This window comes from Psittacula echo (genome assembly GCF_963264785.1).
Source record: "Psittacula echo genome assembly, chromosome: 18".
Classification (NCBI taxonomy): Eukaryota; Metazoa; Chordata; class Aves; order Psittaciformes; family Psittacidae; genus Psittacula; species Psittacula echo.
Genome location: NC_137754.1, coordinates 847,324 through 869,209, shown reverse-complemented (window position 1 = coordinate 869,209; position 21,886 = coordinate 847,324). Strand labels below are relative to the sequence as shown.

The window sequence follows — 21,886 nt, the reverse complement described above, 5'->3', positions numbered from 1 at the left end:
GACCGCTGAACCTGGGTTGGGAAAACTACCCTCGGAGAGATGTGTAGAAAGACTCCTCCTGTAGCAGTGGATTGGATTCCTTGCCTGCAGGAGAACCTCAGGAATACTTTGAGGAATGTCGGGAGGTTGGAACCTTGCACTCTGCTGTATCAGCAGCCTGCACTCCCAGATTCATGTGCAATAAACAGTGGGAATGCCCTTGACTTGTTCAGGAGCTGAGCTGTGCCTGTTGATGGGTGGCAATGGTTAAACTGGAGCAGGCCCTTGCTTAATGCTGCTCATCGACCTCCCAGCTCCTCAGACTAGAAAATGTCTGACCCTGCTCCTGACTTGATGAGATATGACAGGGCTGTTTGAGAGAGTCAGTGTTGCTTTTCCTAGCAGGTGAGTGGAGGGTCATGTTGGGATTGGTGAGGGATTTCCCTCCCTGGCCCTACTTCAGATTTGCTTATGGAAGGAGTTATGATGACTACAACTGAATTGACAAGTGCTTTGAAACCCAGCTTCACTCTGTTGCACAACACGAGGAGTGAGCCGTGAGGAGGAGGCTGCTGTGGCTCCGGAGCCGGCAGAGCTGCTCTGATGAAGCTCGTAATTGGTGTTTACTGCCAGGCAGTTATGTCATGGGTATTGGAATTAATGGGGCACTGGGAAGACACCAGCTCCTGAGCAGGAACCTTCACAAGCCGTGGGGTTTTGTTGTTTCAAACCCTCCAGTTTAGGGCAGTGAAATGACAGGGAGGCTCCCTGCCCCTGTGTTGGGGCAATCCCAAGCACAAATACAGAGGAAAGTTGAGATCACTTCAAAGCTTTTCACGTGGGCACAGCTCAGGTAGGGTTGTGTGGCAGTGATGTGCTGGATCCTTCCCATGCAGCTCCAGCACTGACCCCGTCTGGTGCTGGAGCCTGGAAAACAGGCTGGTGCCCGCGTTGTTCCCCATCTCCATCCTCTGTGTTACCTGTTACAGGTGTGTGAGGAGCCCCTGTGTGAATAACCCCTTGTTCCTCACTCCATCCCTTGCAGATCACTTGGTGGCCCACGGCCGCATGGCGGAGAAGGAAGCCCGCAGGAAGTTCAAGCAGATCGTGGCTGCTGTCAACTTCTGTCACTGTCGCAATATTGTCCACAGAGATCTGAAGGCAGAAAACCTGCTCCTGGATGCGAACCTCAACATCAAAATAGCAGGTGAGCTCAGCCTGGTGGTGTGGGAGGAAGGCAGCTGCTCTCAGGAGTTAATAAGTGTAGGCATTGGCTGCTTCCAGGTATTCACAACGAAGGAAATGCAGTGCAGCTAAAGGAAGCTTTGGATTTCTGTGTGGCCTGCTGCCCAGGGCTGGAGCTGCCAGGTTGTAGCCGGGAGATTTATATCTCCCTTCAAGTAGTGCAAAATAGAAGGAGGACAAAAAGCAGCTTTGGCTTCATAGGCACATATGCAGCTACAGATATGGTGGTGTTCCAAAACACTGGGTAATGGGCGAGACTAATACTAAGCTATTGACCTGGGTTTGAGTCCTGCTGCCGGTTTAGGACTCCTCTGAAGCAGGTCAGGCTGGAGGAGAGAGAAGGAATGGCAAAGCAGGGCTGACAGTGTCTATGGCAGAACAGTGAAGGGGAAATGGCACTCAGGGAGTCCTGTTCGTTTCATTACTTTCTCTTCTGTACCATCTGTAGGTGTTAGATGAGAGCTGAACGCTTGGCTTGTAGTAAAATGGTTAATAGTTTCCTAGGTTTCTCTCATCGTTGCTTTGTGAGGAGGGAACGGGGAAGGAAGTGAAGGACTTTGACACTTCCTCTGAACACTTAATAGTGTGAGCCATGTCCTCCCTGGCACGAGGGTGGTAACCTGCTCGTCGCTGCTCTGCAGGCAGATGAGCAAGAGACCGCTGCTGACACAGCACTTTGTGGCACGTGTTGTGTGCAAACAGATGCACTAATGATTTGAGGCCATCTTGTGTTCACAGGGTAAAATCTAACCCGTGTGCAGGGGTCCTGCAAATAGGAGTTCCAAACTACCCCAGGTGAGGCTGGATTTCCTGCACGAGTGCCCACACTGACAGGCTCTGAATGTGGAAGCTTTGGGGTTTTATCTAAGGGAGCTGAGAACTGTTTTCCTTCCAAATCTCTGCTCCCAGCAGGGACTCCAGAGGACAGCTCCCACCCTGCTGGTGGCAGTGTTTGACTTGGCAAGAAGATGTCGTAGTGAGTTGAAAAGTAGCCTGGAAAAGCTGATTGATGGGTAGGGTTTTCCAAGTACCACGTTTTGTCCCTCTACCTCATCAACTCCAACTTGACAGCACAGCCTCTGATGGGATGTGTAACCCCAGCTTCAGGCTCCCACCTGGGCAGGGTTTCTGCAGCTACTACGGACCCCTGTTTGCAGCTTCACATTCCTTACTCAGTGTTAGTAAGTGGCACCTTCAAGCCAGTGCAGCAGCCTCGGAGCGGGTCAGTGCTGCTGTTCTCACTTGGCACTGACTGCAAGGGGACTTGTGGGGTTTGGGGTTTTTGGTTGCAGCTACACTGGTTTTCCATAAACAGGAGTCAGAAGCGCTGATGCCCTCACGCTCATTTTTCCCATGGATGCTGTTTCTCCAGTGTACCTTCTCGGAGGCTGAGTCAGTTGCTTCTGGCAGTGGGATCACTGGTGTTCCCAGGCAGAGAGTTCAGCCAGGAGTTGAGATGGTTGCTAAACACCCAGGCCTTCCCAGCCTATGGCTGCAGAGGAATGTCATCTATGCATTGCTGTGCATTCGTGTGCAAGAGCCTGCAACCTTCCCAGGATGAAGTATCTGTGGTGCAGATGCTGGAGCCAGCTCCCAAACATGAGGGACAGGGTCCACTTCTGTAGCACAGAGCTGTTCCTTTAAATATCTCCCTATTCCATGGTGACTTTCACCTTGCTCCTCAAAAATGCCCTTTTCTCTCTGCATCTGCTTGTGGAATGAGACCTGGCTGCTCCCTGGGGATTTGCAAACCTTCTCCCCCATACACTTTTGGAGGCTCTTAGCAAGGCTGCTGTTCTCAGCAGGGCCTGGGCTGGGGGCTCTGCTGGGCTCTGCGGGAGCTGCCTGTAGGAGGAGGAGAGGAAAGTCACCTGGAAGTAGGTCATGGAACATCCTGTGAGGAATGCAGTGATTGGAAGCACAGGCTCTGCAGTTACTGTGTTGTCCGTGGGGTGCCAGTGGGGTTTCCATGCCTCCTGTGGGATTTAGAAGAACAAATCTTTCTTGATGGCTAAAGAATGTGTGCCAGAGTGCTTACCTTGTGCAGCATGGATGAAAGGCACTGAGGAGAAATAAGCAGCTAAAACTGAAGGTGAATCTTCAGGATGAATGTGTACTTATTTCAAAATACGGGAAGAAAACCGTTGTGCTTTTGCATCTCAGGTATTCTTTGCCACTTGTATAATGAAAATGCACATTCTCAGCCCAAATCTCCTTGCGCAGCACTGGGATCTTGTGTATCACTGACAGGTTGGCACTCAGCTCTGTGTTACCCCAGCTCCCTGCAGTTCTGACCACCGAGGGAGTCAAAACTAAGCTCTTTATAAGAGCTTTCTACTTCCCGCAGCTGCACTCTGTGTTTTTGCCACAGTGCTTTGGTTTAATCACTCGGAATTTGCCAAGTGAGCGTTTGTGGCCCCTGTTTTCCAGCATTCCTCATGGAATCCTGCAGCGAGGGGCTGCTGCTGGTGCAAATGCCATGGCGAATGTCTGTGTGTGTTAATGTCACTGTCCTCCTGCTGGCATACGCGCAGGCACTTTGCACATAACCTTTGGGCCCTTGCTTCTAAGGGCGTCCTGGTCACAGGGCATGGAGACTTCTCTCTGACTGTCCACTTGCTTTTATTGGTCAATTGAGGTGAAAAAACAAGGGATTTAGTGAGGATTCTTTCTTTTTTGAAGGAAAACCTCCCTGTAGCCAAAGCTTCCATCTCGTGCCGTGCTTTCTGGAAGATCAAAGCTCCTGCTTTGTTTTCCCTTTGTCACATTCTGTCCTTGCTGGCGCTTGCCCTGGCCCTGATGAAGTTGTGAAGCTGAAGGTTGGGTATTGAGTTGCTAAGCAGAAGCCGGATGGTTTCAGTGTGTGCTGTGCAGCAGGTTGTTGAGATGGTTCCTACAGTCTGAAGTGCCACTGTTAACACTTGGTCATCTTTTGGCTCGGTACAAGAGCAATTGCACTGTCCAGGTGGCTTCAGTGTTTTTCTTCTTGCCTCTTCTGCCCTCCTGTTTCTCTGCTGTATCAGTTCTCTCTTAGAGGATTGAAGGTGACTTAGGCTCAGCAAGTGACTGAAATACCCTTTCTTTAGGACAGTTGGAGTGGATCATGTTCCTTGAATTGGTTCTCTTTGTCCTTGCAGATTTTGGGTTCAGTAACATCTTCACCCCTGGCCAGCTGCTGAAAACCTGGTGTGGGAGCCCCCCTTATGCTGCTCCAGAGCTCTTTGAAGGCAAGGAGTACGATGGGCCGAAGGTTGACATTTGGGTATGTGATGCACCTCTTTGTTACCTTGATCTGATTTTCCTGTTTCTTTGCCTTTCCTTCCTATTTTGTACACGTCTCAGAGAGAAGCCCCTGATATGGCAAAAAAAACGCATTTTGCAGAAATGCTTTATAAAGCTGGCTCTATATTCCCATTCTGGCTGGTGTGTCACACATTCTTTTTATTGGGAGACATGGTGCCAAAAATATTCATTACCCAGAAATGCCTTTTAATCGAGTTTCCCAAAAATACGGTTCACTTCAGCGCTGTGAATGGCAGAGCACTTTCTGTGGGGGGGCTTCATCTGCCAGAGCTGGAAGAGAAGGCCCCCACTTCTTCTGCGTCAGGGTTTAGGAGAGAGCACGTTAGTGCAGGGGCTCAGGATGGTCTCCTCCATGGCCCCAGCGCTGCTCTGCCTGCAGCCTGGCCTTTCCCACTGAGGTGCCAACAGGGTCTATGCCAATGGGAGTGTCTTTACTATTATTTATTGTCTCTGCACACCATTCCCCATGACTGACCATTGTGTTCTGGTCTCTCCCTGCTGCTGCTGCCGCATCCTGGGTGCAGAGCCTCGGCGTGGTGCTGTACGTGCTGGTGTGTGGTGCTCTGCCCTTTGACGGCAGCACGCTGCAGAACCTGCGGGCCAGGGTGCTCAGCGGCAAGTTCCGCATTCCCTTCTTCATGTCCACAGGTAAGGGCTGCCTGTACTGGTCCCCTCTGCTCACACGTTCCTTGAGCACTGAAATGACAGCATAGCACTTGGTTTATGTGCCAGGCAAGTGGGCTGCCAGGAAGGGTATCCATTGGATGGTGGTTTGGAATGTCAGCTAAAATGGGGTCTGAAGCTACAATTTAGAAACCAACAGACTCTTACTTAAAATCTCAGCTTTCATGCATGTAACTGGGCAAAGTACAGCAGAATGTTAGCAAAGACACGCTCCTTCTGAGGCCTGGGAAATGGGAAAGCTAAAAATGGAATAATGACTGAGGAATGTAGAGGCCCTCACTACACAAGAAGCTTTTTACAGCATTATGGCACATGAGTTTCCAGCAACAGCCCCATCAGAGACAAATGTCGACGTCCAGTTCCTGCAGAAATGCTTCCGAATGCTTTAGTGACAAATCTTGGGTTTGAGAAGTGTGATTAATTCTCAGAGAAAACCAACTCTACTTAAGAACGAGTCATATGTTGCTGCTTGGCTGCCTGCTGTCAGATTAAGGAATGATTTCACATGGGCTGCATGGAGCTTCCCAGCTGAAAGCTCCCTTTCCTGCCACATTACTTGGGGAAGAGGTTCTCTTCCTGCAGAAAATGCTTCCTGAAACATGCCATGCTTTTAAAGCAAGTTTAGGTCCCAGCCCAAAGCAGGGGGAGGCTTTGGTCCCCCATGGTGACAGCATACATGGAAGATAAAGGCCCGTTGGCCCTTTTGTCCAACCCTGTGGTCACCGGGCTCTCTTCCCTTGCAGAATGTGAGCATCTGATCCGGCACATGCTGGTCCTGGACCCGAGCAAGCGGCTCTCCATGGAGCAGATCTGCAAACACAAGTGGATGAAGCTTGGGGAGGCTGACGCCGAGTTTGACAGGGTGAGGAGTATGCTCAGTGCCTGCTGGGCTGCCATGGGCTCTGGGCACGTAGTGCTGCGGGATTGGTTTCAGCTGTTGAACACCCAGTCCGAGTGGTGATGTGCAGCCCTTCCACTCTCTGTGTCTCCTGGTCTTGCTTCCCACATTGCTCCTCATCTGCATGTATTTCTGTACCTTTCCCTTGCCGCTGAGAGCCTAAGGCACTGGGTTTGGAGCTGGTGTGCCATCAGCCTTCAGAGCTCATGCCAGCTCGCTGCCGGAGCCTGATGTGTTGGTTTTCAGAGCGCCGTGACTCACCAGTGTGCCTTTGGGAATGTCAGAGCTGAGCTGTGTCTGTGCTCTTGCAGCTGATAGCAGAGTGTCAGCACCTGAAGACCGAGAGGCAGATGGAGCCGCTGAATGAGGACGTGTTGCTGGCAATGGCAGACATGGGGCTGGACAAGGAGCGCACCATTCAGGTATGGCAGCACAGCAGCAGCCGTGTCCTGCCTGCTCCCACTGCAGATCAATGGCCAGGTTTGCTGCTCATCACCTCAGCTGACCTTTGGTTTGTTGCTTGACAGAAGGAACTGAGCACTTTCTCCCTTTCCTCTTGCAGTCATTAAGAGCCGATGCTTATGATCACTACAGTGCAATCTACAGCCTGCTCTGTGACAGGCTGAAGAGGCACAAGAACCTGCGCATTGCACCATCTCCTGGTATACCACGGACCATGACCTTCCCCACCTCTGCTAACATCCAGGTAGCTCTCTCTCACATCCTGTTCTTCCCTGCTAAACCCAGACTCGCTTCTGGGTGTCCTCATCCTGGCAGGAGCATCAAAGCGTCCCTCGTCTGAGCATGTTGTGTGTAGTCAGGGTGCCATAATCCTGTGCTTTGTTCCTTGGATCTGGGTTTAGTGAACTCTTCAGACTCCTAGGGACAGAAGAGAAGGCAAGGGGAGGGTTGCTGATTAGGAGCTAGAGGCTGCAGACCAGGACTGCTGTGCCGTGCTGCTTCCTCAATTTGTGTTGCTGGCAACTCGTTGAGAATTAAGGATAGACAGATCTTCCCTGGCTCCAGGCTGACCTCGCTGTTCCCAAGTGCTTAGGTCTGCACACTGGTGCTAATCCAGCAGTGCCTGTAAAGGGGGTGTATGAGATGCTTCATGTCTTCTGACTTTGATCTCTGCTCAGCAGACAGAACAGACAGGCAATACCATGAGCATCAACGTGCCCCAAGTCCAGCTCATCAACCCAGAAAACCAAATTGTAGAGGTGAGGTACACCCCTGGTGACCCCTGCAAGTTCTTGTCCCCTGGCTCGATCCTCACGTTGTATTTCATCATTCCAATGTTTCTCCTGCCCAGACTGATGGAACGATGAACTTGGACAGTGATGAAGGGGAAGAGCCGTCACCTGAAGCTCTGGTCCGCTACCTCTCCATGAGAAGGCACACAGTTGGAGTAGCCGACCCACGGTTAGTATCAGCCCCTGCCTCTTGATGAAGGGTCAAGGGAACCCTTCTGAGAGCTGTAAGAGGCCTTTTTGTGAAGGGAAGCAGAGCGTGCTGGGCCCGTGGCTGGTCCTCTCCACATCACTGCTAATTCCCCTCTATAATGTGGTTGCACAGGACGGAGGTCATGGAGGATCTGCAGAAGCTCCTGCCTGGCTTCCCCCGTGTCACTCCTCAGGCTCCGTTCCTGCAGGTGACCCCCAATGTGAACTTCATGCACAATGTGCTGCCTCGGCAGAACCTGCAGCCCACGGGGCAGCTGGAGTACAAGGTACTGAACCCTGCAAGTGCCTCGATAGCATGGGGGGGAGGGTCTGCTCAAACTTGCTCTATTTGCCAGTTCCTTGGGCTACATAAGCTTCAAAATGTACCTACTTGCTGTGTATTAGGTGTGATTCTAGTCGAAACCTTAAAAAGCTGAAGAACGAAAGAGCACTGAAACATGGAAGGAATTACTGGGCTGGGGGGAAATAGGACAGTGCCTGGCTTTGGGGCTGCAGGTTGCAGCCTGCCTGGCAGCTACAGAGGAGGGCAGGGAAATGGGGAGTTAAGCACCACTTTTCCACTGATGTGGTCTCTCTCTGCCCCATGTCAGTGCTGAGATGATGCTCCTTCATCTCTCCCAAAGCCCAGAAGGCTTGTCTCCTCTCCTGCCAGTGCCTGAGGTTGTGGCTGGGGCTCAGGTGCTGGAAGGATGTGGTACAGGGTTGATGACTGTACTGTCTGTGCCTGCAGGAGCAGTCCCTGCTGCAGCCCCCCACCCTGCAGCTGCTCAATGGCATGGGCCCTCTGGGGCGCAGGGCGTCAGATGGCGGAGCCAACATCCAGCTACACGCACAGCAACTGCTCAAACGTCCTCGAGGTCCCTCTCCCCTCGTCACTATGACACCAGTAAGTAGCAAAAGGAAGGGAGAGAATAGGTGGTGTGCTTATAAATACCTTCTCCTGCAGGCAGAGGTGACTGGAGCAGTGGGCTCAGCCTGCAGCACTCTGGAAACACTGGAAGCAGGGAATGTGCCTGCTCCAGAATAGTGGGGTTCTCTTGTCCCCATGTGGGAGCATTGCTGTGCTCTGCTATAGCTGGCAGCTGAGGTGCGTCCCTCTCTGGAGCTGACAAATGTGAACCTTTTAAATTTGGTGGCTTTTCTTCTCCTTTGCTGCTCTACTGGAGGAAGCTAAAACATCCAGCTTGGGCATTAATGTGCATTCTTTGGCCCTTGATGCATCAGTGAGTTTTCCTGGTAGCACCAACAGAGCAGCAGCCTCGGTTCCAGGCAGTTCTGACTGGGGGAGGAGTGCTGGAAGGGGTTCTTGGTGCTGGGTGCTGCAGCACAGCTGACAGACCCGTGTCAGAGCTTGTCTGGGAGAGTGTCTGTGGGGTGGATGGGCCCACGCGGCCGCTTTCTGCAGCCCATGGCCTCTCTCCTGTCTGCAGGCTGTCCCAGCTGTCACCCCTGTGGATGAGGAGAGCTCCGATGGGGAGCCGGACCAGGAGGCTGTGCAGAGGTAACTCCTGTCTGTTAACATTTGCCCTTGCTGCCTCCAAGAGGCTCACCCTGTGGTGTTCCACAGAGTTAAAACGCAGCAACCTCCTCACAGGCAACAGTGTTGATGCCAGTGAAGGCTCAATGCTCCTCTTGTTCTGTGGGTGTTGATTGCTGTAGGCAGTTCCTCCTTTGACACTGCTAGGTGCTTACAGAGCTGGCTTCCCCCTGGAATGGGAGCTAATTAAGCACTAGGTTCTCCAGAAACTCTGAAACTGCTAAATTCCTTTGCTTAGTGTGCACCAGCATGCAATCCACACTAACCTGCAAATGAGTGCTCAGTGATTCACCCCTCCCTGCTGAGTGATGGAGGTAGGAAGAGCTCTTCTGTGGCCTTGGGTGGCAATGCAGCTTTTGTATCAAGACATGCAGTAAACATCCAACTCTGATGCCTTAAACAAAGTGAGCTTGCTGGAAATACAGGTACCTGCTAATTTTAGCAGTAAGCCTTAAAATAGTCTGCACCAATAAGGAAGGGATCATTAGATACCAGGCTGGAAACTTCTGTTGTCTTTGCTCCAAATACATACTAGGAGGCGGGTAGAACATGCTTGTACTTCCTCAATCCATGAGAACACTAACCTTGTCCTGGCTAACACTTTCGTAGTGGCTTTGCATAGTCCCTCTCTGCTAACCGGCTGGTGCACTACGTGTGGTGAGTGTGGTTTCGGAGTGCTCCTGCTGCTTACCTCAAACCCAACACGTTTCTGGACTCCCCCAGGTTGTAGAGGCCATCACCTTGAGCAAGGTAGCGTTCCTCAGGGGCTGCGCTCGGGAGCAGGATTCAGCCTGGGGCTCGGGGCAGGCAGAGAAGCACTGGGGTGGGTGGATGCTGTGCTCCAGAGCCTTTGCCAGCTCTTTCTTTCCAGTGCTCCAGAGCAAAGGGGGATTTGAACAGTGGGTGTGTGCAGTGACAGACTGTGCAGTGTGTGTGATGAGACTCCTCTTCTGCCTGAGCTTACAAGAAAGTCAGAGCTGGTGCCCTGAACGAACTCACTTCCAGCCCTGCTTTAGAGATGACCCAGAGCACATCTCGTGTCTTCTGCGTAGCCTTAGACCCTGGTTCTTCACGAGCTGCTGTTCATCCTCTGAGCCATGATACTGGGAGGGTCCATGCTCGTGACCTGCCCCAGCTGCAAGGCAGCACGAGGAGAGAATCGAGGCCAGGTCACAGCACTGAGCGGATGAGGAGCATGCTGCTCCTGGTACTGTGGCTGCAGTGAGTCTCTGTCAGCTGCTGAGCCCTGTGTGCTGTGCTCTGCACACACATGTGCTGCCTAGCTGCCTATTGAAAGGTCTCATTCAGAGCCTGTGATGTCCACTGACATCACCTCTGATGGTGGACAGTGTTTCTGACTGTGCAAACCAGATAAATCTGATTCTGGGCAGGTTTTCACCTCTCCTGTGTTAAACCCTATGGTTTCAGTTGAGTGTTAAGTTAAAGCATTAGCTTAGCTGGAAACACTTTGAGCCTCCCCCCCCAGTGTTTCGTGGGATGCAGGCTGCTGAAATGCTGAGCTCCCACTGAAGGCAAGTCTGCTTGGACCCATCCGTAGGTCACTTGGCTGCTCTCGACAGTGCTGCCCTCAGCCCTTTCATACCACGTGTTCCTCTTCCACCAGATGGCCCAGAAAAAGCCTGGTCCAGGTTGTGTGTTAACTTGCTCTCCACCCCCTGATGTTGCAACCCATCAGTAGTCACCAGAGGAGAAGGGTAAATAGTGTTAGCATGAGGGACAGATGCAAATATTTAGCTTCCCAGAACCCTGCGCTGTGTCCAGCCCTCAGTGAGCAGGTTTTGCCTTTCTCAGCCTGACCTTGAGAACAGAGCATATCTCCTGTGTTCCAAGGAACAGCCACATCTCCTTGGAGCTTTGGGGAACTTTCTTCCACCCAAACCGCTGTTATAGCTCATGATTGGATTGTTCCCTCGAGGTCTGAAATGAAATGATCTTAGCAAACCACAACCGTAAAGCTCTTTGGGAAACATTCCCCGCCTGCATCAAATGATTCTTAAACAGCTAATGGCACAGCCTTTGGCAAGTTACCACAAGGCCAAGCACTCTTCATTCTGTTAACTTGCTCTCTTCTGCTTAAGTGGCTTCCGCAGCTAGCAAGGAGAAAGCTGGGCTTTGAGGAGGCAACAGCTTTCCTGCTCGCTGCTTTTCTGTGCTTCACCGGGTGAAGTTGTAGGGAGCTTTAGCAGGGGAAAAGAGGGAAGGTGAGAACCCCATTTGTATCCCTGGTGTCACTGGCCAAGTGATCTTTGTCCCCGTTACCAGATGGTGCACCAGAACAGGAGTTAAGTTCCCAAGTGGCCATTCACCCACTTGGGTTCATCCGCTGGCCTTGAGTGGGTGAAGTGCTCGTCCCCTGCTCTTGTTATCGCTGCTGGCCCCGTGCCCCAGCTGCTCCGGGCATCCCTGCAGCCACAACTGCAGCTCAGGGCTGTGTGGCTCTGTGGCCCTTGGTGCCATCCTTGCTGAAGCAGAGGCTCCTGGTGTTGCCCTGGGTGCTCCCCAGTCCTTGGAGGGACTCCTGCAGTCTCTCAGGTGCAGTGCAGAGGGTGCTTTAGCTCGAGCTGCTGCCCCAGTGCTGGGGCTGTGCCCCACGGGAAGGGACCCCTCTCCCTGCTCGGGTTCCCGCTGGCTTTACCGGGTGATTCCCAACTCCCTGGAGAGCGGAGCAGGGACTAGATGGCGCCCTCGGACCGGCTGAGCACCGGCCTTCCTCCCCCCAGCGCCCTTCCTCATCGCCTTGGGCAGCCAAAGGCTCTGCCCACCCATCAGCCCTGGTGGGGTGGCCCTCGGGCAGGGAACTGCTGTCACAAGTGGTCACTGCTCCCGGTGAGACCCGGGGTAGGTCTGAAGTGCAGAAGCTTCCTGCAAGGGCGAGTGAAGCAGCAGCTTTGCTCTGTGCCCCTGCTCTGGGTTATCTGTGACTCGTCTCTTGGCTCCATGCGTGCAGCAGCCTTCCCTGAGGCTCAGTGAGGCCTTGGGAGAGATCTGCTGTAGGGGAGTGAACCCACTTAAGGGCAGGTCATCACCTGGGTATTCCCAAAGGGAAATACCAGCACTCCCCTTGAGATGTTAGGTAGTCCTGCCAGCAGCAGGGAGTTGGACTTGATGATCCTTATGGGAGCTTTCCAACTTGAGGTGTTCTATGACTGTATAATTCTATGAAACATGGCTTTCCTGCTGGGAAGAGCTGATGACTGCTCTCCCCTTCTGAGGCAGGCAGCTGGAGCTGCCCTTGTTCCCTGGGCACTGAGGACCCCGTGGTGTGATGGGCACGGGCAGCAGGGCCAGGGCGTGCTTCTCCCCGGTCGGTTCCGAGCACTGCAGCAGCCTTCTTCCTTCCCATTTCCTCTGGGCTATCTAACGCTCCCTCTTTTAGGCGTTCTCCCATCAGTCTCTTATCAAATGTGCTCCTGCTTGTTGCAGATACTTGGCAAATAGGTCAAAAAGGCACACTCTGGCAATGACCAACCCTACAGCTGAAATCCCTCCAGACTTGCAGAGGCAGCTAGGACAGCAGTCCTTCCGACCCCGGGCCTGGGCTCCGCACCTGGTCCCCGACCAGCACCGGTGAGTAACGGCACCGGCCCTTCCTTCGGGCAGCTTTGCACCAGGAACCTGCTCACAGGGCGTCTGGAATGGAGCACTGAGGACGTCCTGCTGGCAGGGAGGGAGGAGGAGGAGGAACAGGGACAAAGAGCAGAGCCACAGAGCAGAGGGTGACTGGCCGTGCTGGGGAGCACTGTGCCGAGCACACCAAGTGTGCACACCAAGCCATGCAGAGCAGGGATCAGCTGGCTCTTCCCCCCCAGTCCTCATTTTGTGGCTGGGGGGTGATTTACCATGAAATAAGGGTTGGGAATGAGCTGCTCATTCAGGAGGAAAGCTTTTCTCTGCTGTAATGGTAGGTGTCAACTCGCAGTAGATAGCACCTTTTCTACAGAACATTTTTGGAGGCAGATACAGGCAAAAGACTGCACCAAGAGTCATCTACACCAGAGCTGAAAAACCTCACTGTTCTGCACCAGAGTTGTGTGTTTTGACTGCAAAGTCTCTTTGCAAAGCTCCTCAAGAGTCTTTTTATTTCTGTTCTGAAAATCACAGTGCCTGGGAAAGAGGGAACCTCTGCAGAGTGATCTGAGCACACTCAAATGCGAGGGAAGAGGTGTTAGCCTGGCACAGAGTCCTTGCCACAGCAGCAGACCGGAGGTGCCAATGCCAGGGAGGGAGCTCGCACCCCAGCGCTATGCCCTGTGCTGGGAGCTGTTGAGACAGCAGGCTCCTGCCAGGCTGGATTGGTGCTCGTGGTCAGTCTGCAGCCAGCTCACCCTGGCAGATTTGACAAAGCGCTTTTTATTGTAGCCAGATACCTGCTGAGCTGAGCACTGATGTAATCAGCAGAGACAGGTGAACTCTGAGCAGACTGAGCCAGGGCTAGTGCCACGCTGGAGCTCCGGAATGCCGAGATAAGCACCTCCATACCCTGAAGTTACTCCCTCACAGAGGTGCTTGGGGGATGGGAAGAGCAGGAGGGGAGAGATTTCTAGGGTCACAGCTTGATAGGAAGAGGAGTGCAGCTTGCAAAACCACCAGAATGTGCTGTGTCCTGCTTTCAGGATTGCTTCAAACCCCAAAGGTAAGCTGGGTCCCTTGCCCACTGCAGGGCTCAATCTTTGGCAAGGCTGTTAAAACACACTTGCCCTGTAAATACATCGGTGTTGCCTCTTGGCTTTGGCATCCCAAGGCCGTTGCATCATGCACAGGGTGGTATCTGCTCATTCCAGCCTCGGTGTTGTAACACGCTGTGAGCCTGCCCAGTGTTTTACCTATGAAATCACAGAAACTTCATCTGACCACGGCCTAAAAAGATCGCCCCATGTTGTGTTCCAGCCACGTATGGCACAGAAACCATTAGCACTCTTTGTCATCACGTCACTAGACCTAGTTACTGAGTAGCAGGAGGGTTTTATTTCAGCACTTCACGTATTTTAAGCCATCCTCTTACGCAGCACCAAGTTTTGGTCATGATAACTTAGTATCTGAAGGCAGAATTGAAGTACAACCACAGTACAAAGCAGTACAACTGTCCTGCCCTGCCACATGGGTTTGGGAATCTCAGCATAATTTTATCTGTAGCTTCTGCTTCCCGTCAGTACAAGAGGAGATCAAATAGCCCAGGATAATGGATGGGATGGCATCAGAAGGCAGAGGCACAGCTCTGTCCTTGGAAGGAAGCTGTGTGTAATCTGTACAGACTGCAGTATGTCCTGCTAAGGCAGAGCAAGTGACAAGGACTGAACCCACTGTGCTGGACATGGTCCAGCATCGGTCACCTTCCGATAAGGGGGAGCTTCTCTGGGCAAAATTGCTTCACTTTGTGGAACAGGCTTTGGTCAAGGGCCATCTTCAGCGTAGCCACAGCAGTACCTTGCCTGCAGCAGCATGGGTCAGGACCACACCGGTTGCTGCTAGAGGGGCTCCATGGGGCTTAGTGCCAGGATGTCAGAGGTGCTGTAAAGCCCATATCTCTGAGGCCACCTCACAGACAAAGGCCATTAAGTAATGTTTGCTGGGGTTTATAGAGATTGCATTTGCATAGGAACCATGAGGGCAGGCAGAGAAACCTGGTTCTGTTTGTTGTAAGGCACACTGTGACCCCTGTATGGAGGGTCAGCTTTGCTAGTGATGGTAGAGTTTGTGCCTAATGGCAGGCAGGATCTTAATGCTCGACTTTGGGGATGGGGAACCCCAACTTTGGGGTAAAACAGCTCCTGGAGAAAAATCTGGCTCCCTCTGATGGTGAAGAAGAAACTTCCTTGTGAAGGGAATGTGCTTGTAGTGCCCAGATGCTTGATGGTGCTGCAAGTGAAGTGCCAGCTCCATTCATGTGTTACATGTCCCCTCCTGTGCAGTGTTAGGTTCTTGCCCTCTGTTTTAATTCAGTGCATTTCTGAGCATGGATGCCAGCCCCTCTTCCTCCTCAGAGGCTCCTTCCTCCATGTGCTCCTGTGTTTTCCACAGGCATCAGATGTAGTCAGGGCCCTGGGAAGGTGGAAGGCTCAGGAAGTGCGACTGAGGAGGTGAATTTTAAGTGCTTAGGATGCTGAATGGTTTCTGTAACCCTTTTCCAGCTGAGGGATAGATCCAGCTGAATGGATGGACTGTGAGTTGCGGCCCACCTGGAATCTGGTTTGTGGCCAAGTCATCCCCAACCTTAGAACACATTTGTCTGCCCAGGCACTGAAGATACTGATAATCCTGTTTCCTGTTTGCAGTGGTGATGGCACTTTGTTACTGATCTAAACCATGGTTTATTCTTGGTGAGTGGGCAGGTAGAGCTTGGCGTTGCTGGTGTAAATGTCTCTGTACCGCTGTGTTTCTCGGTTTCTGGCATCTCTAACCCACTTCCCCATGTGTTCAGTTCCATTTACAAGGACTCCAATACTCTGCACCTCCCCACCGAGCGCTTCTCCCCGGTTCGGCGCTTCTCCGATGGTGCTGCCAGCATCCAGGCTTTCAAAGCCCACCTGGAGAAGATGGGCAATAACAGTAGCATCAAGCAGCTTCAGCAGGTAAGAGAGGGCTGCGGGTCCTCAACAGAGCCTCTGCAGGGGCTTTTATTGTCTGAGCCTCGCTGCTTCAGGAAACAGAAAGGTGAAACCTTCACCACTGATGGCTGAAGACGTGCAGTGGTAGCTTTGCAGCCTCTCTGTACATCTACAGCAGCTCTGCTGAGTGTCCTCTAAATGCATGTGCTGTTCCTGCAGGCCAGGAGCCTTGGGGGCTGACACCCCACTTCCCGGGGAGCACAGCACCCTTTCTTTTCTGTTAAAGCTTAAACTGGCTGTGTTATTCCACACCTGATTCTATCCAGGTCAATAGACTGGGCTCTCTTTACTGGCTTTTTCACATGGATAGGCTGCAAAGAGCACCTCTATGATGTGCTGTGCACTTACAGCCTTCACTGGGTTCATTGCAGGAGTGTGAGCAGCTTCAGAAGATGTATGGTGGGCACATGGACGAGAGGACGCTGGAGAAGACGCAGCAGCAGCACATGTTGTACCAGCAGGAGCAGCACCATCAGATTCTTCATCAGCAGATTCAGGTACTGGAGCCTGAGCTCAGTTTCCCTGCATTGCTGCAGGCACAACAGGTCCTGATGGGACAGAGGAGGGTGGTTTGCTTGGCTGGCTGCCATGAGGAGGGAGCCTGAAGGACTTGAGCAGTGGTGCCTGCACACTGCTGCGATAGCAGCACACAGGGACTCAGTGTTTGAACCTCGCTGTGTCCCACTCACCAGTCAGTGTTTGAATGGACTACTTGAGACACTATGGATTGCAAACACTTTCTGTTTTGTTTTGGTGCCTGGTTCAGGACTGCATCCGGCCACCGCAGCCATCTCCACCCTTGCAAGCTCCATGTGAAAACCAGCCAGCTCTGCTCACTCACCAGCTTCAGAGGTAAAGAAACTGCTTTAGGGAAGCTCTGGGGAGAGGGCTTTACTCTTGGTGTGAGCGAACCCACTTAGAGTCAGAGCTGAGCTGGAAGCGTATGCAGTTAGGATGGCATAGCCAGTTCCCTGGTGAGCGTGCCTGGTCCTTGTAGCTGGATTCTGTCTGAAGGGCTTTTAGAGGCGGAGGGACACGAGTCAAAGGCACAAGCTCGCTTTGAGCAGATGGTTGACAGTTCTGCCTCTTGGCTGGCTGGAAAGTGCCTTCCCTTTGGTAGCCCGTTTCTCTGGTGGTTCCTGCCCAGAGCTGCTCTGGACGTCTCCCACCAGTTCAGGCTTTCATTAGGTAACTGTCCTTGGCTTCAGCGCCCTGGCTAGGGATGCGGCAGCCTGGCTTACGGGAAAGCAGAGGGGAAGGTTCCTCACCAGCTGCACTGAGGCAGGAGGCGAGCCTGCAGTGCCCTTGACCCATGTTTCTGGTGTAGCCCCCACGTTATGTTCACTATGGGCATGGCATAGGCAAGTTGGATGGCTCCTAGAGGAGAAGCCAAGCTGGAAAGAGCTTGGGATCCCAACAGGGCTGCATGGTGTTTATTTAAAACACAAGAAACACAGCATTTGGCGTCAGCTCTTGCAGTTGGAAAGGCATCCTAATGAGGAGCAGGCGTGATGGTGAAGTGCTTGTTTCCCTGTGTAGGTTACGGATTCAGCCATCCAGCCCGCCCCCGAACCACCCTAATAACCACCTCTTCAGGCAACCCAACAGCAGCCCACCTCCTGTGAGCAGCAGTGTGCTCCAGCCCCACGGTAAGCGCCGGCGCTGCACGGAGCCATCTGCTCCTTGGGGTGGGCTCTTGGCACAGCCATATGGGCCGATCACAGCTCTGGGGACACAGGTGCGGGGGGAGCTGGGGGCTTTGGTCCCCCTGTGGCCCAGTCCTTGCGCAGTTTGTGCTGATGGAAAAGCTGCTCCATCTGGCAGCAAGCGCTGGTGTTATCGAGAGCTCGCGAGGAGCTGCCAGCTGGAATGTGCTCTTGGGTTTCTTGTCACAAGATCCTTACTTATCGCTCCCGGGGGTGGGGAGGCAGGGCTGATATTCTAGGCTTTATGCAAATGGCCTCAGCTTTGTTTCTCTTTCTGTGGAAGGGGCTGTAGCTGTGACCTTTGCGCGCCGGTGCGGCGTGACTTCGCAGTCGGGAGTCGCACTCCTTGTCACCCACTTAGCGGGACTCCCAGCGTGTCCCGGAAGAGCAGCAGCTCCTCAGCAGGGCAGGACTCACTCCTGAGCGTTGCCCCTCGCTGGCTGCGGGTGCTGAGGGTCTTTGTTCCCACAGGTGCCGCCTCCCAGTCCCAGTTCCAAGGGATGCCGTCCCACAACACAATCTTCCCGCAGTCCGGTAACTGTTCCCCTCCCCCAAACATGGGACTGACGTGCCTGGGCCTGCAGCAGCAGTCGCAGCCTCAGCAGGTCACCATCCAAGTGCAGGAGCCCAGCGACATGGTCAGCAACAGCCTGGTGGCCGGGCAGGGCCTGTCCTCCCATGCGCGGGGCATGCCCATGAGCCCCAGCGCCAACCAGATGCAGATGCAGCACCGCGCTAACCTGATGGCCTCCCTCTCCTACGGCCACAGGCAGTTATCCAAGCAGCTCAGCGCCGACAGCGCCGAGTCGCACAGGTAAGGATGCTGCTGCTTCCCCAGGCAGGGAGGATGGGGATGGGTGGGTATCTCGGGCTGGGATGTGGCTTCCTCACTAGCCCAGCACTGGTTTTGGGGAGCTGAGCTGTCTCCCTGTCCCTGGGCAGCAGTTCCTGTGAGGGTCTGCCTCAGGGAGCAGCTCTGCCTGCCTCCTGATGCTCACTGATGAGACAGTGACTGTTGCTCTGTCCTCCGCAGCCTGAACGTGAGCAGGTATCCCCCCGCCAACTACGACCAGGTGCACTTACACCCCCACCTGTACCCCGAGCAGCCTCGCGTGTCCCCCGGCAGCTACAGCCCGGCCGCAGGAGTGGGGTTCCCCCCAGCTCAGCAAGCTCTCAAGGTCCCGCAGCTCGACCAGTACCCCAGCTTCCCACAGAGCGCACATCAGCAGCAGCAGCACTACACCACATCCGCACTACAGCAAGCACTGTTGTCCCCGACGCCTCCCGACTACAGCCGACACCAGCAGGTACCGCACATCCTCCAGGGACTGCTTTCCCCCCGGCACTCGCTCACGGGGCACACGGACATGCGGCTGCCCCAGTTAGAATTTGCACAGCTTATCAAGCGGCGGCAGCAGCAGCAGCAGCAAGAATTCCAAGAGTTGTTCAGGCATATGAGTCAAGGGGATGCTGGGAGCATGGGCGCCAGCGTGGGACAGAGCCTCTCGGAGCGCCAGTCGTTGTCTTTGCCTTATCAGAGTGCTGACACGTACCACCCACAGAGCAGCCCCCAGCATCTCTTAAAAATCAGGGCGCAAGAATGTATCCAGCAGGTACCTGCGTCAGTGCCGCCGCACGGATACGTGCACCAGCCAGCCCTGTTCCATTCGGAGAGCATGGAGGAGGACTGCGCGTGCGAGGGGGCCAGGGACAGCTTTCCTGACAGTAAGACTGCAAACACATTGACCAAAGGCTGCCACGAGAGCCCTCTGCTCGTGAGCGCAGGAGGGCACGGGGACCCAGACCCCTTGCTAGGAACTGCTAATCACGCTCAGGAGCTGGGGACACACCAGTACAGGCATCAGCCCGCGGCTGCCTTCAGTAGGAGTAAGGTGCCCAGCAGAGGTAAGGCTCCCTGCTCCTGATGGAACACTGTGCCCTGCTGCCTGCGTGCTGCCGGCCTCCCTGCTGGGGGCTTCCGTGACATGCTCTGCATAGCACAGAGATACCTGGATTCCTTCCGGCTTTGTGGCCTTAAGTAAATGCAGGCATAGTCTCTAATAAACAGTGCTAAATAAGAAGGGAACCCGAGCAGCAGCTTCTCTTTGAAGTGTGACCTACTTCTGCAGGCAGGTGAAGGCCAGGCCCCAGTAGTACACTGCCATCTTCTCGGGGATGCTGTGTGCTGTTGATACTGTTATTCCCATTGGTGATGTTCCCAATCCCGCATAAAACAGGCTGGAAACAGTTAAGTGATCAGCATAGCCCTGAGAGTGGTGGTAGATGTCTTGTTGCTAGGGCTGCCTTGAGGCAGCTCCTCTGGCACGTTGGGCAGCAGCAGCAAGGCTCCATCCCTGCCTGAACTAGAAGGGGATGGTTCTGGGGAAAGTGAGTTTAAACTTGCTATTAGCATCTGAAGACCTTCTCTGCTACTTGGAAGCCTTTGCTCCTTGGTGGCTGCGTTGGCAACAGTGCAGTGTAAGAGAAGCTCCTGCCTGAGCTGTAATTCCCAGCCTTCTTTGTATGAAAAGCACCATCCTGGCCCCTTGCTAGGAGAGCTTTGGTGAGAAAAGGGCTTTCCAGGCTGAGCTGGAAGGATCAGTATTCACAGCGAGACAGAGCTGTGCTGATCTGAAGCCATCAGCTTGCCCTTGGCACAGCAGGCCCTATTGCAGAGGGGCAGTGTCCAGAGCACAAGAGGCTTGGCTTTGTTTGGGGGCACAGCACGGGTTTGCTGGGAAAGTACTGGGTTGGAACAGAGTGGCATGGAGAGCAAAGCAAGCGTGCCAGGCCCTGGTCCCCTGGAGCACGGGCAGGGTAGGGACGAGGCTCGGCTGTTCTGCAGTCCAATCTACAATCCTGGATAACCAATGTGTTTGCTCCTGCACCTCATTCTCCCTGTGGCGCTTGAAGTATGGAAGGGGAGAGTCACCCCAGGTGAAGGTGGAAGGTCTGGAGGTGCGTTTTGTACCAAATCACTATGGTATTCAGAAGTTTGCTTCCTAATGCCATGGACCGTTAGATGAACAACAGGATTTACTGAAGTTCTGCCCCCATACTGGTGGTGCTCACACTGGTTACACAAGGGAGAGGACTTTACCCTCCAAGACTTCGTAAATGAGTAAAAGCAAGTAAATGTTTACAAATAGTGTTGTGTAAGCGCATTGTCAGAGGGCTCATGGAGTAAACTCTGTGCTGAGATGCAGCCGCTCGTGCTGCTTTCCTCCTGCCTTCAGTAACCCACTTGGACTCAGGCCTGTGCTGCTCCACACAGCCTGGGTACCCTTATCTGCAGTTAAACCCTGCACAGCCTCAGGGTCCGTGCTGGTGCTTCACTCACACATAGGGTACCCCCGGCATTCCCAAGTGTGCTGTGTGCAGGCACCAAGGGCTGGCTGGGGAGACCTTCCCTGGCCAAGCACAGCTCCTCTCCTGAAGGCTTTCATAGCCACATTCCTTGGCTTTTCCGGTTGTTTTCCCTGTACTGTGTTAGGAGGCCACAGCTTCTCCTGTGAAAAGAGGGGGAACTGTCTCTTCTGCCCCAGGTCACCAAGTGTTTTCCCTCGAGTGAGGTGTACCTTCACAGTGCCTGCTGATGGAGCGTGCTGTCCCTGATCGGAGAGCCCTGGCTTCTCTGTTGAGCATCACAGCCAGTGACTGAGAGAGCGTTCACCAGAGCCGTGTTTAGGATGTGACTTCACTGCCTTCGAGCAGCCTTGCTCCAGTTTTGCTCCATCCATCGCAGGGCTGGGAATGCTGCCCATGGGAAACCTGCCTTGCTCGGCCCCGAAGGAGTGGAGCTGGCGGCCCGTGGTGCCAGTGTCACATGCTGCACTGACACAAAGGGGATGGAAGGGCTCCTGCTCCGGGTTCAGGCGGCTGGAGCAGGGCTGGGGTGAGGAGAGGAGGGAGAATTCCTGCTGTCCCATCCCTCAGCCCTCCGCATCCCCGAGGTGCCGTGCTGGCAACGGGATGCGTGTGGTTGTGTCCTGGGTCCAGGCTAGTCCAGGCTGAGGGGTCTCGTCCCGATATAGCAGGGCCGGCTGTGGGAGCAGTCCTGCTCCGGGCTGTGTTTGGAGCTGGAGGAGCCGGCCCAAACAACCGTTCCCACAGTTGGAGCGCTGTCCCGAGCAGCATGTGGGTGGCACGGCCCCGCCAGCAGCTCTTACCTCATGTTTTCCTTCTCCCTTTTCCGGGAAGGCTGACTGTTAACCGCACGTAACCCCACGGTTGTGCAAAGGAAGGGGGAGGCTGGCCACATCTGACTGCCCTCGCTCCATCCCCGGCCAGCCGGAGCTGTCTGCAGGGGAGGAAGGGCACTGGGAGCACTGTGCCAGCCCTGCTTGTGCTCCTGCAAGCGGGTCCTGTCTGAATCCCAGTCACTTTATGGACAGGTGTCCCTGGGAGCACCTTCCTGGCATCCCTCCATTGCAGACCCAGCAGTG

General features: G+C 53.9%; 1 protein-coding gene across 8 annotated transcripts in view; it reads left to right on the top strand.

Annotated features, from left to right (window-relative positions):
- SIK3 (SIK family kinase 3) overlaps positions 1 to 21,886 on the top strand; it is a 55,684-nt gene that overhangs the window by 30,781 nt on the left and 3,017 nt on the right. For 5 of the 8 annotated variants that reach the window (XM_080631708.1, XM_080631709.1, XM_080631711.1 and 2 more), the window contains 18 exons: positions 1,025 to 1,186; positions 4,362 to 4,486; positions 5,052 to 5,175; positions 5,955 to 6,073; positions 6,421 to 6,531; positions 6,672 to 6,815; positions 7,249 to 7,329; positions 7,422 to 7,531; positions 7,685 to 7,838; positions 8,303 to 8,458; positions 9,003 to 9,073; positions 12,554 to 12,697; positions 15,549 to 15,699; positions 16,107 to 16,232; positions 16,502 to 16,587; positions 17,275 to 17,384; positions 17,913 to 18,255; positions 18,475 to 19,346. In XM_080631708.1, coding sequence (XP_080487834.1) covers positions 1,025 to 1,186; positions 4,362 to 4,486; positions 5,052 to 5,175; positions 5,955 to 6,073; positions 6,421 to 6,531; positions 6,672 to 6,815; positions 7,249 to 7,329; positions 7,422 to 7,531; positions 7,685 to 7,838; positions 8,303 to 8,458; positions 9,003 to 9,073; positions 12,554 to 12,697; positions 15,549 to 15,699; positions 16,107 to 16,232; positions 16,502 to 16,587; positions 17,275 to 17,384; positions 17,913 to 18,255; positions 18,475 to 19,346 — 3,189 coding nt within the window. The remainder of the gene's footprint in view (positions 1 to 1,024; positions 1,187 to 4,361; positions 4,487 to 5,051; positions 5,176 to 5,954; positions 6,074 to 6,420; positions 6,532 to 6,671; positions 6,816 to 7,248; positions 7,330 to 7,421; positions 7,532 to 7,684; positions 7,839 to 8,302; positions 8,459 to 9,002; positions 9,074 to 12,553; positions 12,698 to 15,548; positions 15,700 to 16,106; positions 16,233 to 16,501; positions 16,588 to 17,274; positions 17,385 to 17,912; positions 18,256 to 18,474; positions 19,347 to 21,886) is intronic. The other 3 variants (XM_080631710.1, XM_080631713.1, XM_080631712.1) reach the window with 3 other exon arrangements.